The following is a 19,568-nucleotide window of genomic DNA, read 5'->3' as shown; positions in this document are numbered from 1 at the left end:
CTGTCTGTTTCACACCTGGTAGTGTGCACACACAGGGCTTCTCTCCCGGCTCACCGCGCCCTCCTCACATTCCCCCGCTGTGTCAATGGACACTTGACTTGTTCCCGTATATTTCTCCTCTGCAGTGAACATGGGCGAACAGAGAGCTCTTGAGATTCTGATTTTGTTTCCCTTGGATACACATTCAGGTGGGATTTCTGGATCATATGGTAATTCTATTTTCAACTTTTTGAGGAACTTAAATATTTTCCATGGTGCTTTTACCGATTTCCATTCCCATCAACAGTGCATTGGGCTCCCTTTTTTCCTTATCCTTGAAAATACTTATTATTGCTTGTTTTTTCCTAATAGCTATTCTAACAGGGGTGAGATGATATGTCCTTATGGTTAGGAAGCACTATTTTCGCTGAAATTACAGTTTTTATGTGCACTAATAAGCATATTCTGGGTCTCTTTATATTGTTTTGATTCCATTTTTTAGATGGTTACAAATAGAGCATTAAATTTCTTGCCAGACACTGTCAAGGAATTGCAGGAGGAAATTATAACACATGAAAAATCTTACGGCATGAACGCGTTCACGGTCTTAATGGTATTTGCTCATTCTTCTAGTCCAAGTGAGCGAAAAGCTATTTTACTGAAGGAAATTATAAAATGAATTTCCTATCATTGTCCAATATTTGATCACTTTTGATCATCACACATAAAAATACCTTCTAGTAATAAGAGAAGGATAAAAGTGAAAATGGTCTCATGGAAAGGACCCTTGCTCGTCTAAGCTTTTCCTGAATTATCGCAGTGCTTCCATTTCTCTCGCCTTTCCACTGAAGAGTTAGAATAAAAAGCAGGACAATGAGCAAGTAGCTTTCCCTGCCTTTCAAGTCTCCTCTGCACTTCCTCTGTCACTCTCCATGTAATGATCGGACACACTCTCGAGGCCACGGGTGACGACAAAGTGGGAAAATTGGTTTAGAAGCAAAGGAAAGCTAATGCTTCGGTCTGAAACAGTAACGTGAAAGCCAGTGCAATTTAGATGCCAAAATTGTTCAGAATCTAAAAATGCTCTTCTGGAAATTAAAGAAATTGTAAGGATTATACACTCCTAAGTGTTAGTTCAATGAATTCACTTTTAAAAATCATTTTCAAAACCTTTATGAGTTCTGCTTAAATGGGTTTTGAAGTGTTATATTATGGACCCAAGGAACACTTTATGAATTCAGTTTCAATAATCAACCCCTAGAAAATTAAGAATGGGTTAAAGGAATATATTTAAACCTCTCAGAAAAGTACAGACTCCAGCCTCAGGACAAAGGAAAAGCAATATAATGGACATGATTTCTATGGGGAAAACTCTAAGAAATAAAGATTTTAAGAGGCAGTTTTGTCCTTTAGCTTTTGTGTCTGTAGGAGGCAAAATTCATATTGGATCCAAGCAGGTGGATAGCAAATTTGGTCTATGGTTTATATGAAAAGTAGCAGAAAACAATTCTAGGAAAAAAATATTTTGTTGGCCAGATTTTTAACACTGTAAAAAAGGAATAAAGACAGAAGCCCAGAAAAACTTGAGTTAAATCCCTTCTAACTCTGTATATGTATGTGTGTGCTGTGTCTCTTCAGTCGTGTCCAACTCTGTGCGATCCTATGGACTGCAGCCTGCCAGGCCCTTCTGTCCATGGGACTCTTCAGGCAGGAATACTAGAGTGGGTTGCCATTTCCTTCTCATATACATCTCTACATATCTTATATATATGAAGATATATACATGTCTTCAGTTTAGAAATAACACATCAAGATAGGTTAACCTATGTCTAATTTATTTGTGTAATTTTATTCACCAAAGCTGATTCTAGATGTCATTTTATTTTTACAGGTAACAGCATCAATATATTGCGTTCTTTGATGTCTACAAAATTTTATTTGGGTCACTTTCTTTAATTAAAGCTTTTTGTTATTACTCATTATCACACTGTATCAAGCAGGAATTCCTTTTTTTGTTTGCTTGTTAGTTTGAAATTGATCACTTCTTTTGTTATTAAGAGAAACCCTCTTTTAGGAGGTTTCAGCTTCAAAGTATAACAGATGGACATTCAGGGTGAGATAGAGTTACATATGTGAAAGGAAGTGGGTATGAGTGTGGGTGGGTGTATGCATGTGTGTTTCAGCAATTACACACACTCTCCTTTCCTGTCCCAAGGTGAGCTCATCTTTTCTGGTTATTTCCTCCTTACTCACAAGCAGCCAGCTTGCTCTCTCCTTTGGAAGTAGCTGGTGATAATGAAGAAGCCAGCAATGAGACACACTCAACTATTTCATGTGACTCCCCATGTTTACTTGGTGACATTGTGTGTGCTTAGTCACTCAGTCCTGTCCCACTCTTTGTGACCCCACAGACTGTAGCCCACCAGGCTCCTCTGTCCACGGGGATTCTCCAGGCCAGAAGACTAGACTGGGTTGCCATGCCCTCCTCCAGGGGATCTTCCCAACCAGGGATCGAACCCAGGTCTCCCACATTGCAGGCAGATTCTTTACCATCTGAGCCACCAGGGAAGCCCAGGAATACTGGAGAGGGTAGCCTATGGAGGCACATAAATGATTAACAGGATAAAGTCACATGGGAGGGAGGTGTGCTGGCGAGCAGGGTCCAGGCAGCCGGGGGTCTGCCAGTGAGTGCCCCTTGAGGGCATGTGTGCTCCCATCCCGGGTGGGGTCCAGCCTGGCCTGTGCAGCCAGAGGTCTGGTTGGCACAAGAATGGCCATTAAACAGCTAAAAGTGAAGCTGCTTGTGGGGAAGCTGTCAATTAAAACTCTCCCAAAATAATTTCGCAGAACAGACATAAATGCAAATCAGCCTCTCCTCACAGCTATTAGGCAGTTCCCCACCCACTTCTGTGTGCTGCCGTTCCAGAGCTCAGAGGCAGAGGGCGGCCACGCAGGATTACATAAGGCTAATTGTGTGGCAGCTCTAATTCCCGAAGTTTCTACCTCCATCCCGCAGACTTATTCTAGCTGTGCAAAAGCAATAAAGTAGCCCCTAAACAATGAGGTGATGAAATAGCTTGTTAATGAAAAAAAAAAACACAAGACAGGCTTTCATTTGCTTTTCCAGCTTTCTCCAAAGTTAGACCTATAATTCAAGAAACTTCATACTACAGCCACCATGAGGTCACATCATTAGGTGACACCAGCATCACTTAGACTGCTGTAGCCTCTTTCCGTGTGGGTTTGCAGTCCCCAGGCTCTGACCTCCACCCTGCACCTGATGCCTTAAGTAACTGCTCTGTGTTGCTGAAGAACATCCTCACACCTGCAAACACCCAGGGCAGACTGCTGAGATCTCTAACTACCTCACACCCTGTGCATTTGACCCTGAGGTCCTTGAAGAGCTTCACGAAACTAGTTTACAACAGCCAACAAACGCTTCCATGAACTAGTGACGGAACAAGAGGAGCAAAAACCAAATGATTTGTCTACAAACATTTTAGGATGATGAAGATATTGATGCCAACTAGGTAATCAAATTTATCGTAAGATAAAATTATATAAGATAAAGCTACTTTCCTCCCAAAATGGCCAAAAACTTTATCGCTTACTTTAAAAGTCAATAGTGGGGGTAGAAATCCAGCCAGTTTGGAATGCATGTATTCACACTTTTTTAAAAAAAGCACGAGAGACCCTGCCTGAACAAGGCAGACAAGATCTTTCGTGGATCATGAATTCAAACGTTGGTGGCAGGAAGACAGCCAACCAGCACAGGAGAAGAAGGATACAGGGAGCTGCGTGCCCCTGAAGCCAAGAGAGGAAATGTCCCAAGAATGAAGGACGATGAACTGTACCTCGGGCTGCAGCAAGACAGAGCAGAGGCCATGCAGACACTGATGGTTTCAGCAAACGTGGGAAGGAGCGCCCGGGTTACGACAGTCATCTAAGCACTCTTCCACATCATGTGTGTTTAAAAACTTTCAGGAGCACAGGACCTCGGATCCATTTCCATCATCACACGTCTTAGATGGACCAGGAAAAGGGGGTTCAGAAAGAATGTTGGTGGACAGTTCAGGTGTGTGCTCACTGTGTGCAGGTGTCTCTGTATAAATGAGACCCACTGAATCCTGCAGGGAGCTTCCAGGAGCTCCTCGAGGAAGCTGGTGTTCCTAAGAGGGAGGGGGATGAAGAGAGAAAGGAAAGCTAGTGTCTGTTTGCACGTTTCACAAGTTCAGACTGCAGGGGATCAGGGCCAGGCTTGCTCACTGGACAGTCATAAACCCGAAGGTGCACGCCCACCCCCATACTGTACATCTGTCTAGAGCACCTACTGTACACGAGTTAGTAAGTAACTCTGAGGGCCACAACCTGGCCATAAAGCAGGTACAGTCAGGAAATGCATTTTTCCATTGTACTCATGTGAAAAGCGCTGCAGTCTATTCCTGGATCCTCCTTAATGCAAACAATGGCAAGAGCAGAAGCCATTTTTAACTTTCTATTTAGATTTGTTTTTTATAGACTCCCAAGATGCTGCAAAGAACTGCACAGGGAGGTCCTCTGCACCCTTTCCTCAGCCACCCACAATGTGAGCATCTTGAATAATGGTAGTAGCATTCCACACACAAGAAGTGGCATCGGTACGATCCACAGCACTTACTCAGGTTTTCTTGTCGGTATGTGAACTCATGTGCTTGTGTGTGCATGGAATTTTATCATACATATATAACCTTGTGTGGGCTTCCCAGGTGGCATTAGTGGTAAAGAACCTGCCTGCCAATGCAGGAGACATAGAGATGTGGGTTCGATCCCTGGGTCAGGAAGATGTCGTGGAGGAGGACATGGCAAGCTAATCCAGTATTCTTGCCTGGAGAATCCCATGAACAGTGGAGCCTTGCGGGCTACAGTCCATGGGGTCACAAAGAATCGGAAGCAACTGAAGTGACTGAGCATGCACAGCCTTGTGTGACCATCATTTCCCCTGGTCCACGCTAGACACCCTCCCTCTGTCCCTTTATAGCCACACCAGCCCCCTCCCTTGCCGCCCCAACGCCTGGCAACCAGTCATTGACTCTCCATCCCTAAAATTATTTTATCCCAAGCATGTTACATCAGTGAAGTCATACAGTAGGTATCCTTTTGAAATTGGCGTTTTCCATTCAGCATAATTTCACTAGCATTTCATCCAAGTGATAATCAACAGTTTATCCCCTTCGACTGCTGAGCAGTTTTCCACATCATGGGAGCGCTGCCATGCATTAACCATTTAATGCTTGGGCGTTTTCCAGTCGTTGGGCACTATGAATAAAGCTGATGCAGGCATCTGTGTACAGTCTCCTGCTTGATGACGAGTCTTCATTTTCCTGTGATAAATGTCCCAAGGTGCCATTAGTAGGTCATGTGTGAACTCAGTTATTCATTCTGAAAGGAGCTGCTGATGCAGAAACCACGTTTAATACCATCTCACGAGATAGAGGCCGATCCTGTGGTGCTGCCATTTTCTTTTCTCTGGCCCCTACGTGTTTTTTCCCAACATCCATAATCGTAAATAAATTACCCTTCCTCACTTCTGCCTTGAATATTCCAAGAGTCTACTAATCATTTCCTGCCTCTCCTCTTTTCTGATTCCAATGGTGTGAAGCGGTCATCTGGACACGGATTTCAAGGGAAAGAATGATAGGAAGCTGTCAGTCCCTAAGGTGGCTTTAGTGGACTTTTTCGTTTTTAGCTTTTCATTTTTCAGACCTAAACATGTAAAAAAATCCAAGTTCCAATAGATCCAAAAACTCTACCAATTTATTTTCAGGTAACACCGTACATAACCATAAGATGATTATCAAAACCAGAAAATTAGCAATGATATAAAACTATTAAAGCACAATTTTTCAGATTTTGCTAATCATGGGTGGATGTCCTCTTCCTGGTCCACAGTGTTCGTCACCAACCTCAGTCTCAGCCTAATACAAACCTCTGCACTCTGAACTGGATCACTCAGAGCTTCTTCTAACTGTTTGACAGACAATGTTGTCTCTTAGCGCTTTTCTATTGTGTAGTACTCCTTCCTTCTGGAACATTCTTCTTCCCCTACTTACTATGCTACATATATATGATGAAATATTATTCAGCTGAGAGAAAGAAAGAAATCATGTCACATGTGACGTGGATGGACCTTGAGAGCATGTTGCAAAGTGAAATAAATCAAACATAGAAAGACAAATATTATATGACTCTCCTTACATGTGGAATCTGAAAAGGCCAAGTTCACAGAAACAGAGTAGCGTGGTGCTTGCCTGATTCTGGGGAAGGGGAGAAATGGGGAGATGTTGGTCAAAGTGTGCAAGCTTCCAGTTATAAGATGAAGGCTTCCTTGGGGGTCCAGAGGTTGAGACTCTGCACTTCCACTGCAGGGGTCACAGGTTCGATCCCTGGTCAGGAAAGTTCTGCATGCCATGAGGAGCAGCCAAAAAGAGAAAAACATAGATGAATAAGTTCTGGGGATCTAATGTACAACATGGTGACTATAGTTAAAATACTGTATTATACACTTGAAATTTGCTAGGAGAGTAGGTGTTGAATGTTCACAGCACACCAAAAATAAACAGATAACTATGTAAGGTGACAGAGGTGTTAACTACCCCTATACAGATTTAGACTCACAGACGCTGTGTGCTGTGCTTAGTAGCTCAGTCATCTCTGACTCTTTGCAATCCTTTGGACTACAACCCACCAGTCTACTCTGTCCATGGGATTTTTTTCAGGCAAGAATACCGGAGTGGGTTGCCATTTCCTCCTCCAGGAAATATTGCTGACCCAGGGAACAAACCCAGATCTCCTGTGTCTTCTGCATTGCAGGTAGATTCTTTATCCACTGAGCCACTTGGGAAACCCAATAATAGTAATCAGTTCACAATATGTAAGTGTATCAAGTCACTGTGTTGTATACCTTGAAGTCACATCACATTATATGTAAATTATATTTCAATAAATCTGGGGGGAGGAGGCAGAATTCAGAATTCAAAGCTGTCTGCAACAGAAACAAAGATTAGAAGAAACACAAAAGATGGATTTAAATTAGTAGAATTGGAGAAGAAATATATACAGCAAACTTTGAAGATATAAAACCAAAAAAAAAGGAAAAGATTTCAATGATACTCTTTTGGATGCATAGGATTTAATCAAATCAAATACATAATTCAAATTCATTTTACCTGATTCTCTTTAGTTTTTTTTTTTAATGTGGTTATTATAAAATGCAAATGTATATATGTGGCTCAAAATATATTTCTACAACACACATCATGCTAGATTATTACCTCTTTGGATATATATGCTTTTCTTAACCAGTTTATGTCCTGCACCCAGAAAAATTTCTGACTATTTAACAGATATCGAAGAAGGAAAGGAGGGAAAGGAGAAAGGAAGGAAAGAAGGAAGGAAGAAGTCAGGGTAGCTGGATGCAGTTAGGGATGATTCCACATATATAACATTTAAGTTGTCAAATGCAAAATAAAGGATTCTTCCCTTTTTCTACCTTTCTACCACAATTGAATTGACAGGGGGTTGATTTATTCAGGAAATTGAGCATAGATGCTAATATTTTCACACTGTATCGCCAGGAAAATTAAGAAATGACTCCTTTCATGAAAGACTCAGCAAAGTGCATTACAGAGCTGGGTTGTGAGAATCTACTGGAGGCTTTCGGTCCTTTGGGGCAAAGCTTTCCTCACAGGTGAGCAGACGGCTATTTGGAGGCTGCGCATGCGCTCCCCAGCACGGAGCCCCTCTCTGCCCTGCAGGAGGGGACCTAGCAGGTTTCTTAAACGCCAGAGGTGGGCTTCCTTCAGTTGTCAGCGCGTCTTCTGGGTTATTTTTAAAGAATAATGAACCAAGATGACTCACCCACAGCCCTGCAGGAAAGGAACAAACCTAAGTGGTAGTTAATGTACGGTTTGCAGAGTCGACTTTTAAGAAAAATCAACCCACCCTGCTTCTCTGCCTGCTTAGGAGACGTTGCTTCCTCCTCTGTCATCAAGTTTAGTGAAGGATGCAGCCCTGTCCAACCATCAACAGGACAGAGTCAGGATGTAGAGGACACACAAAACTTTCTCCTTTTTAAGGTATGGGTTCTTTTATTACCCAAGTGTTGCTCAGTTTTTCAGAAACACACGTTCTTACATAAAATGAGATATTTCTTACGTTTTCTTTTTCTCTTTGCTACCTTTTCTTCTGTGGAACTCTGATTGAAAGAGAACTCTGACATTTGCATGATTTGGCAGGTGGTTGCAAATAATTAACAAATAATGAATTCTTAGGAAAAACAAAGGCATTGTCTTTGAGTAAATAATAAATATGGAATACCATCCAAACTTTTATTGCTTTTACATCCTCATGCATGCATGAGTGCTAAGTTACTTCAGTCGCGTCCAACTCTGTGCAACCCTACAGATTGTAGCCCACCAGGCTCCTCTGCCCATGGGGATTCTCCAGGCAAGAATACTGGAAAGGGTTACCATGCCTTCCTCCAGAGTATCTTCCCAACCCAAGCATCGAACTGGAGTCTCCTGCAGCTCCTGCATTACAGGTAGATTCTCTATTGGTGAGCCACCACAGAAATCCAAGAGCAATGTTACATCCACTTAGAGAAGTGGATTTATTACCCAGGTATTTTCACTATATTTTTGTTTCCAAACTCCCTAGCATATGACAGACTAAGATAAAAGGATAAGCAAATTGCTTTCCAAAAACATGAGCATGTTCTGTAGCCCATCAGGTTCCTCTGTCCATGGAATTCTCCGGGCAAGAACACTGGAGTGGAGAGCCATTCCCTTTTCCAGAGAATCTTCCTGACCCAGGGATCAAACCTAGATCTCCTGCATTCCAAGCAGATTCTTTATTGTTTGAGCCACCAGGGAGGCACAGCTTGTAAACTAAACTCACTTACATGTCAAACCTTTTCCCATCCTCTCAACACCAAATAGCAAAACCAGCTTTTTCGATGATCCAGCAGATGTTGGCAATTGGACCTCTGGTTCCTCTGCCTTTTCTAAAACCAGCTTGAACATCTGGAAGTTCACAGTTCACATACGGTTGAAGCCTGGCTTGGAGAATTTTGAGCATTACTTTGCTAGGGTGTGAGATGAGTGCAATTGTGCAGTAGTTTGAGCATTCTTTGGCATTGCTTTTCTTTGGGATTGGAATGAAAACTGACCTTTTCCAGTCCTGTGGCTACTGCTGAGTTTTCCAAATTTGCTAGCATATTGAATGCAGCACTTTCACAGCATCTTCTTATATGATTTGAAATAGCTCAACTGGAATTCCATCACCTCCACTAGCTCTGTTCATAGTGATGCTTCCTAAGGCCCACTTCCCTTCACATTCCAGGATGTCCGGCTCTAGGTGAGTGATCACACCATCATGATTATCTGGGTCAGGAAGATCTTTTTTGTGTAGTTCTTCTGTGTATTCTTGCCAGCTCTTCTTAATATCTTCTGCTTCTGTTCAGTTCAGTTCAGTCGCTCAGTCAGTTCTGACTCTTTGCAGTCCCATGAATTGCAGCACGCCAGGCCTGCCTGTCCATCACCAACTCCCGGAGTTCACTCAAACTCACATCCATCGAGTCGGTGATGCCATCCAGCCATCTCACCCTCTGTCGTCCCCTTCTCTTCCCTCCCCTAATCCCTTCCAGCATCAGAGTCTTTTCCAATGAGTCAACTCTTCGCATGAGGTGGCCAAAGTACTGGAGTTTCAGCCTCAGCATCATTCCTTCCAAAGAACACCCAGGACCGATCTCCTTTAGAATGGACAGGTTGGATCTCCTTGCAGTCCAAGGGACTCTCAAGAGTCTTCTCCAACACCACAGTTCAAAAGCATCAATTCTTCAGCACTCAGCCTTCTTCACAGTCCAACTCTCACATCCATACATGACTTCTGGAAAAACCATAGCCTTGACTAGACGGGCCTTTGTTGGCAGAGTAATGTGTCTGCTTTTGAATATGCTATCTAGGTTGGTCATAACTTTTCTTCCAAGGAGTAAATGTCTTTTAATTTCATGGCTGCAGTCACCATCTGCAGTGATTTTGGAGCCCAAAAAAATAAAGTCTGACACCCTTTCCACTGTTGTTTTTGTTAGGTCCATACTACTTCTGTCCTTAACTGAGCCCATCTTTGCAAGAAATGTCCCCTTGGTATTTCTAATTTTCCTGAAGAGATCTCTAGTCTTTCCCATTCTATTGTTTTCCTCTTTTTCCTTTACTTCTAGTCTTTCTTAAAGAGATGCGAATACCAGACCACCTGACCTGCTTGGTAAGAAATCTGTATGCAGGTCAAGAAGCAACAGTTAGAACTGGACATGCAACAACATGTCTGGTTCCAAACATAACTGGTTCCAAATCAGGAAACGAGTATATCAAGGCTGTATATTCTCACCCTGCTTATTTAACTTATATGCAGAGTACATCATGAGAAATGCTGGGCTGGATGAAGCACAAGCTGGAATCAAGATTGCTGGAAGAAATATCAATAAGCTCAGATATGCAGATGACACCACCCTTATGGCAGAAAGCAAAGAAGAACTAAAGAGCCTATTGATGAAAGTGACAAAGGAGAGTGAAAAAGTTGGCTCAAGACTCAACATTCAGAAAACGAAGATCATGGCATCTGGTCCCATCACTTCATGGCAAATAGATGGGGAAATAGTGGAAACAGTGAGAGAATTTATTTTGGGGGCTCCAAAATCACTGCAGATGGTGACTGCAGCCATGAAATTAAAAGACACTTGCTCCTTGGAAGAAAAGCTATGACCAATTTAGACAGCATATTAAAAATTAGCAGAGACATTACTTTGCCAACAAAAGTCTGTCTAGTCAAAGATACGGTTTTTCCAGTAGCCATATATGGATGTGAGAGTTGGACTGTAGAGAAAGCTGAGTGCCAAAGAATTGATGCTTTTGAACTGTGGTGTTGGACTCTTGTACTGTGTCCCTTGGACTGCAAGGAGATCCAACCGGTTCGTCCTAAAGGAAATCAGTCTTGAATATTCATTGGAAGGACTGATACTGAAGCTGAAACTCCAATACTTTGGCCACCTGATGCAAAGAACTGACTTATTTGACAAAACCCTGATGGTGGGAAAGAGTGAAGGCAGGAGAAGAAGTGGGTACCAGAGGATGAGATGGTTGGATGGCATCATCAATGCTATGGACATGAGTTTGAGTAAGCCCTGGGAGTTGGTGATGGACATGGAAGCCTGGTGTCCTATGAAGGGTCGCAAAGAGTCAGACACAACTGAGTGCCTGAACTGAACTGAACAAAACCAGGAAGAAGAGAGGGATAGTCTACACAAGAATATCGTCAGTTCAGTAAAAGGCTCCGATTTCTCATCTGTCCAACACTTCCCAGGACTTTATTAAATCACATACCTATGTGGTTACACAACTCCAGGGCCAGGTAGAGTTCCAAGGATGCCACAAAGGAGCTAAATGACTAAATCAGCTGAAAAATGACAGACTGAAATCCAAGCAAGTTTCCAAGTCCATGTTTCACCCTAAGGAGGCTGATACCTCACTGGGTTTGTGAAACTACCAGCAGTTGCCAGGCATGTTCACAGTCATCACTGAAGAAACCCATTATTGTCATTTGCCAGTCCTCCTTAAGGGAGGTATGGGCCCAATTCCTCTTCTTTAGGAGCATTTAGATGAGCGCAATTTTTTTTTTCTTTTTAATTGAAGGATAATTGCTTTACGATGTTATGCTTGTTTCTGCCACACATCAGCATGAATCAGCCATAGGTATACTCTTAAACCTCCCTCCCATCTCCCATCCCATCCCACCCCGCTAGGTTGTCACAAGCTCAGGGTTTGAGTTCCCAGTGTCAACGGCCAATTCCCGCTGGCTATGTATTTTACATACGGCAGTGTATATGTTTCTAGGCTTCTCTCCCAGTTTGTCCCATCTTCTCTCTCCCTAACTATGTCCACAAGTCTGTTCACTATGGCTATAGAAGAGCCCACTTTTTTTAGAGCTGTGCCTCTCACTAGTGATGCTTCTCTGTTGGCTTAGACCGTAAAGAATCCGCCTGCAATGTGGCAGATCTGGGTTCGATCCCTGGAGAAGGAAATGACTCCAGTATTCTTGCCTGGAAAATTCCATGGGCAGAAGAGCCTGGGCTACAGTCCATAGGGTCACAAAGAGTCAAACACAACTGAGCAACTAACATTTTCACTTACTAGAGTATAGCAAGAATCTTATGCTGTGTTGCTTGAGGCTATGTGTTTTTCAACCCAAAAGCTTTTCCAATCCTGATCACAAACACTGTATTTGAGCTCACTACCCATCAGAACACCCCAGTTCATTTTATATACCATTAGTGGTTTCATTCCTTGACTTTAAAATCCTCTTCCCAGTATCTTCAAATAGCAGAGAAATATTTTGGATAACAGCAATAATCCCTGACCACAAATAACTGTGAGCAAAACTGCTGCAACCAGAGAGGATGCAGGAATGTTTCCATCTTCTTGTGGAAAGGAAAATAAATGGTTAAACGCAAAGTGGGAGGAAGCTAAGCAGGGATTGGTGGGAAGTTGTTACATGTAGGTTTTTCACTCAGTGGTGAAATGCTTGAGCTTTCTGTATATCAAAAACCCAAAAAATTATTTTACACTGCGAAGAAAACAGGGAACAAAGGCAGAGAGGCTGCTATGAACTTTCACCACGTTGGCCGTGGCTTTTTGGATGTATAGCGTGTAAATGCACAGAGAAGTATATAGAGTTGCAAGTGCCTTTGGTTAACATGAAAAAGTTATTATTATAAGTGACTCAAGATAAGACCAACCCACAGTCTGTCTTATCCTCTCCTGCATTCAAGCCACAGAAAGTGGCTGAACCAGGTCCAAACCCTGCAGGACTTACCAGGCTAACATGCTGCCCCGGTGGTCAGACATCCACCGACCCTGGGTCTCAGCTTCTCTTGTATAACCCTGAAGACCTAGAGCTGATATCTGCGGTCAGGCTTCCTTTCAGTTCTATTAATAACGTCTGGTCAGATTTGTCACGTCTGCTCAGAGACACACAGCCCTGATTTAAACATTTGGTGATAAAACAGAGCAGCAGAACCAAAGCTAGATGCCAGAAAGCTAAATCTGCCCCTAGGGAAAGTCAAAACACATATTTACTACTTCGGTCTTTATCTACACCCCGACTTTTCTGCCAGAAATATAAGACTAGCAACGAGTCTCAAGACCAGATTTAGCCTGACTGCACTTTCTGAGATTATGACAGTCGTAGAGAATTGAAACTGCTGTTCTAAACCCTTAGTTACAGAATTCTTCCTCCATGTGTCAGTACAGACTCTGATTAACCAGTCCCTCTCCTACTCTGTATCTGAAGACTCGATAACCAGACCACAGAGAAAGTATTTTTATTCATTTTGTCCCAGTTAAGAAAGTACTGAGTTCCGCTAAATCAGTGGTTTTATTAGCAGTGGAATCCTTTCTTTAAATGATAGCTTATAATGTGAGCCTTTTTCAGAATCTTTTTTTGTGGACCAGAAAGCCCTTTACTTTGATGGGAGTTACTCTGATGGAGAAAGGACTAGGGGTAAAAGCACCCCCTGACTGTCCTTCCCCTGCCCACCTGATGCTTTCTCTGTAGAAGCCCAGCAGAAGCAGAGTTTGAAACCAGAGTTTGAGACTGGGTAAGAAGAAGGGCATCTCTGAACAGGCACTTTGATCTGATGGCAAAAGTCCCAGTGACTGCACTTTACTTCCACAATGGGCCACCAGCTGCCATACCACACCATAACACCTACATCCTCAGGTTAGCCTGCAGTGACGCTAAACCTCTAAACAACCTTAGAAGCACAGGTCAAAGGTTGTGAGCTCAGAGGAAGAAAATAATCCTTCGTATTTGCTTATATTTGTTGAGCTTTGGACACTTCACGATGTGCTGCTGCTAAGTCGCTTCAGTCGTGTCCAACTCTGTGCGACCCCATAGACGGCAGCCCACCAGGCTCTGCCGTCCCTGGGATTCTCCAGGCAAGAACACTGGAGTGGGTTGCCATTTCCTTCTCCAGTGCAGGAAAGTGAAAAGTGAAAGTGAAGTCGCTCAGTCGTGTCCGACTCTTTGCAACCCCGTGGACTGCAGCCTACCAGGCTCCTCTGTCCATGGGATTTTCCAGGCAAGAGTACTGGAGTGGGGCACCATCGCCTTCTCCACGCCATGTGCTATATCTTGCTTATTATAACCATCGAACTTTCTGTTTATTCACGGTCAGGTCAGTGCCGATTCAGCAACATTTCTCAACAATTCACATAGTGTGTAGCATAAAGGAGGCTAAATTTTATCAGGTTGCTCTGAATTAAAGGACTTCCCTGGTGGCTCAGACAGTAAAGCATCTGCCTACAATGCGGGAGACCCACGTTCAGTCCCTCGGTCAGGAAGATCTCCTGGAGAAGGAAATGGCAATCCACTCCAGTACTCTTGCCTGGAAAATCCCATGAATGGAGGAACCTGGTAGGCTACAGTCCCTGGGATCGCAAACAGTCTGACACAACTGAGCAACTTCACTTTTCACTTTCTGAATTAAATGTTTCCTAAAAACAAGCAAATAAACAGAAAAGTGTCTTAAATTTGGACTGGCCCATCCTCCCTTAAACTTATTACTGTGAGAACAGCCTGGAACCCCAGTTTTTCACCAAGGAAAGTCTGCTTAGGTCCCGTTGCCCATTAATTCACTGGTGAAAATGAACAGAATTCTGCCCCTATGTTAAGATCTGCAGAAATACTTGATGAACGTCTTGAGTGCTTGGAGCATCTGGTGTCCCAGGATGTCTCGCCTGGTATTTGGTTTGTCCTTCTGTCTGTCTCCACATAAAAACAGAGCAGGCATTTGCTTAACGTGTGGAATTCATAGCTACTTCTCTGTAATGGGTTCCTTTGCCATTAGAGGGTTTTCCTGATTTTCCTGACAAGCTCCTTTTCATCAATAGACTGTGTGAAGTGGCAGCAAAAAAACAGAGACAAGCATAAGGGAAGAGCAATTATTTCCATTTCCTAGCAAAGGCATTTGCATGAAGTGGAATTTCATGAAGCCAAATGCGTCGTCTCCTCCACAAACAGCACACTCACTCCTGAGCTGGTGGCGACGGGTCAAGAAGATTGTGGCCACAGACCTGCCAGATTACAGAGAAAAGTGTGGGAAGAGCCTACTCATTCTAGGGGTGGACCCTTGTGCTGGTGAATGAAAGAGCTAGAGGAGAACATTCTGGAAACTTCCAAGCTACTTTCAGCACAATAAATCTGTGATCTAACATAAGCAATGTCTGGGGGTTCTAGGGTTAGCAGTCCGTTCCTGATGCAAATGTTGGAACATTATCTTCTCTAAAAAGATCATTGCATCTAATACAATGTTACTAATTAATCTCATGGAAACCACATTTTAAGCTTCCAAACAAAGAAACTTTGAGTGTGTAGAGTCCAAAGATGGGGCTCCCACATTTATCACACCTAAGAACGATGGAGAGGCTTCCCTGGTGGCCCTAGTGGTTAAGAACCCGCCTGCCAATGCAGGAGACAGCAAGTTTGGGCCCTGGGTCAGGAGGATCCCCTGGAGGAGGGCATGGCAACCCACTCCGGTATTCTTGCCTGGAGAATCCCATGCACAGAGGATTGGCAGGCTACCGTCCATAGAGTCGCAAAGAGTCTGGACACGACTGAAGCGACCTTAGCAGGCGCAAGAGAATGGTGGAAGTACTAATATCTGAACTCCCAGGCCAAGTAAATTCAAATATGGGTTCCTGCCGAGGTCCAGAGAAAGAGCCGCGTCACTGAGCTGGGAGAAGTCTCCATCCCTGGGAGTCTCCCCAAAGCCGACCGCAGCAGTAATAGGCACGGACCCAGCAGGTCTGTGTAAAGAACTGGGCCTTCCAGGAAAACATAGAATTAATCTCCCTTGATGTATGGCTTAACCCGAAAGTGCTGGGGAGGGAGTGGGGAACAGACGAGCCTCTCTTTCATTTTGCCGCCGTGTGTTATGTCATAGCAGGCCCTCCTTCAGCCCTCATTCCCGCCTGTGAATTTCCCTTGCGGTCAAACCTCAGTCCGAGCGCAGTTCCTCCTCATCCCTGTCGGCCTCATCTGCCCTCCCTTCCTCCTGATCGCTAAGCTCCAGCCACTCTGGCCTTCTGTCCACGGACCATCTGAGCATCGTCACACAGTTCGCTCCGGCCCCCTCCCCGGCGCATCCACGCACCTCCAGCCCAGATGAAAGAGGGGTACCTTCTTCCCGCCTGCCGCCAGGCCAAACCAGGGCCTCATTTGACCTCTCCTTCGTGCTCTGCTTTACTCCTGCAAAGAGCTTCTCAGGCTCCGAGTCTGTGTTTAGTAGCTGCCCCACTCGTACTGTAAACCTCTCGAGACCACGGACTGTGTGGATTTCATTCCTGCATTGCTGGGTCTAGAATCATGCGTGGCAAACGTTGGTACTTAGTCCATTTTTCTTTTCTTAGTATTCAGTGAGTTCGTGGATGAGTTATACACCATGAATAGAAGGAAAAGGAAATGTAGTCACGACAAGACCAGTGCAGAGCAGAGTGAGCCAGAGGGAGGAGGGGAGGTCTGGGGTGCGCTTCCCATGGAGAGGAGGCAGAAAGACAAGAGTGAAGGAGGAGCTGTCGGCAGGGAGAGAATAGCCTTGGGCGGAGACAGGATCAGAGTTGGGCAAGGTCTGTCTTGCACACACACATACACACCCCTGAGTACGGAAACCTGCTGACCTCTGTCTTCTTTGATTTGATGACTTCTAGTGCCCAACAGGGCTTGGTGTCCCCTTGCCTCGACTACACTTTGGACAGGCTTCTCATCACCCGGCCCTGCCCTCTTCCCTGAGAGCATCTACTCTAGGAAAACTTGTCATTGCCATTGCCCCTTTGAGATACACATTTTTTTGAAAAGCCTCTTGTTGGTTTTACCACCTAGGACTGTCTTTCTCTAGGACCTGGGAGCCACGCCTGAGAAGTGGGGTCTTCAAGGAAGAGACTCCCCATCTCCCGGTTTCTCCAAGTGGTAAAACCACCTTCTGTCCTGAAGCTATGAGAAAGTTGACTTGGCCTTTGGGGAAGGCCAGTTAACAAGCACAGTGGCCTAGGACCCCACTCCCACCCCAGCTCTTAAAATTTGCCTAACCCGTGTTTCCATGGACCTCAGGCTGAGTTCTAGCCCCTGGTCTCTGTTGCAACAGCCAAGAGTAAAGTCTTCTTTATGTGCCTCGGTATGTCTGAGGCAATGTTGCTTTGATGCTATAAAAGGAGCTTGAGACATCCTCCATAATTTCTTAAAACAAAAAGGAGCGTTTACATTACAAAATGAACTGTGTTTGGTTTTTATGAAACGAGAAGGAAAGGGAAACCCTTTACGTTAAAATAGCATCTGATTTTTTTTCTAAATAAATGAAGCCTATTTTTAGATGTGTATATGCTTCTAGAATGGTTCCAGGTTTGTGAAGTGAGAAGACAGAATTGTAAGCTGGTTCCTGGCTTTTACTTGGATTCTGCAGGACACAGATTCACCAGCTCCTGTGAGGAAGTGGGTGCATTCTGGATGATTTAAGATCTGGGTCCAAACTGATGGTGCTTTCGTGGCCCCAATGCAACGTTTACAACAGGCCTCTGAGGTACCAATGAAGACACATTTAAGGATGAAAACAAAAGTCCATCCACAAAGCAAATAAACTAAAAGCAGCACTTAAACTGAGTTCATCTGTTAGAATCAGAGGAATCTGCACTAAATCCAAAGTGAATCAAAATGGATGAAGAAAAGAATAAAATCAGTGGCAAACACTGTCTTTCCCACCAGTGATACGAGCCCTGCCCATGGGGAGGACAGAGGGGCTGTGACCCCTTAAGCCCTCCCGCCCCAACCCCCGATGGCCAGCCCAGAGTCCACGCCAGCACCGCCCAGGAAGCCAGGCAGCCCCACTCCTGCCTGCAAGCCCAGCTGCTTAGGCGGGTAAGGCATTGCCCCCATGCCCACCCTTGCCTCTTAATTAGCTGGTAATAAGAGTTAATGAATAGCATCAATTACTTAAAACTCTTATATAGTTTCTAACTATTGTAACGATGTGTGAGACAAAATAAGAACTATAACTATTGGAAAGCACATAGCAAAAGGTCTTTGGTAGTGGTGGTTTAGTCGCTAAGTCGTTTCTGAGTCTTTGCGACCCTGTGGACTGTAGCCCATCAGGCTCCTCTGTCCATGGGATTTTCCAGGCAATACTGGAGTGTATTGCCACTTCCTTCTCCTACCCAGGATCGAACCTGGTCTCCCACATTGTAGGCAGACTCTCTACCATCTGAGCCACCAGGCAATCCCATGGTTAAAATAGTGATGTTTTATACTGTGTGACTTTTACCACAATAAAAACAAATTTTTACAAAGAGGGAGAGAAAGAGACAGACTTAGAGAATGAACTTATGGTTGCCTGTACACAGTGCTGTGTTTAAAATGGATAATCAACAAGGATGTACTGTATAACAAAGGGAAAAACGTAGCCCTGCCTGGAGGACACACTGAGTGAGCGTGTCAGGAGGGAGTGCCTGTGACCGTCACTGCAGACTCGGGGGCTTAAAACAGCACATTTAGCCAGGTAAAAGCCAGCGCGTGGCTCCCACCGCCTCCCATCTCTCCCCCGGCCCCTCAGGCTGATTCACCAAAATGAACAACACAAAGGGAAAGAGGCGGGACACCCGCTACATGTTCTCCAGGCCTTTCAGAAAACACGGAGCTGTTCCTTTGGCCACATCCATGCGAATCTACCGGAAGGGTGATATTGTAGATATCAAGGGAATGGGTGCTGTTCAAAAAGGAATGCCCCACAAATGTTACCATGGCAAAACTGGGAGAGTCTGCAGTGTTACCCGGCATGCTGTTGGCATCATTATAAACAAACCAGTTAAGGGCAAGATTTTTGCCAAGAGAATTAATGTGCGTATCGAGCATATTAAGCACTCTAAGAGCCGAGATAGCTTCCTGAAACGTGTGAAGGAAAAGGATCAGAAAAAGAAGGAAGCCAAAGAGAAAGGGACTTGGGTTCAGCTGAAGCGCCAGCCTGCTCCACCCAGAGAAGCACACTTTGTGAGGAGCAAGGGAAGGGAACCCAAACTGTTGGAGCCCGTTCCCTATGAATTCATGGCCTGATGGGTGTAAAAATAAAGACCTGGACTGGAAAAAAAAAAAAACAGCATGTTTATCCTGCAGCTCTGGTAAAAGTCTAAGCCGGGTCTCACTGGGCTAACATTGCAGTGTAAAGAGGGCTGCCCTCCCTCCTGGAGGCAAAGGGAAGCACCTTTTCCCGTCTCAGAGGCCACCGGCACTCCTTGGCTTGTGGCCCCCGTCCACTTGCAGAAACAGCAGTGGAGAGGTGAGCCTAGCCTCGCATCACTCTGAGTCCTCTGCCCCTCTTCCAAAACTGATAAGCAATTTTAATTCCACAGGCAGCTTTAATTCCCTCTTGCCTATAAAGTAACACATCCACAGATTCCAGGGCTGTCTCTGGGGACATTATTTCGCCAAGTACAGCCCTAAATGTCATTATGTCTTTG

At 44.4% G+C, this 19,568-nt stretch overlaps 1 protein-coding gene across 1 annotated transcript; it reads left to right on the top strand.

Annotated features, from left to right (window-relative positions):
- Window positions 1-18,681: 18,681 nt before the first annotated feature.
- Window positions 18,682-19,164, top strand: LOC138097665 (large ribosomal subunit protein eL21-like). Its single transcript, XM_068993954.1, has one exon. The coding sequence runs from the start codon at window positions 18,682-18,684 to the stop codon at window positions 19,162-19,164; it is 483 nt and encodes a 160-aa protein (XP_068850055.1).
- The last annotated feature ends 404 nt before the right edge of the window (window positions 19,165-19,568 follow it).

This window comes from Capricornis sumatraensis, chromosome 21 (assembly GCF_032405125.1).
Source record: "Capricornis sumatraensis isolate serow.1 chromosome 21, serow.2, whole genome shotgun sequence".
Lineage (NCBI taxonomy): Eukaryota > Metazoa > Chordata > Mammalia > Artiodactyla > Bovidae > Capricornis > Capricornis sumatraensis.
The sequence above is the reverse complement of the archived record's forward strand: the minus strand, read 5'-3'. Positions and strand labels throughout refer to the sequence as shown.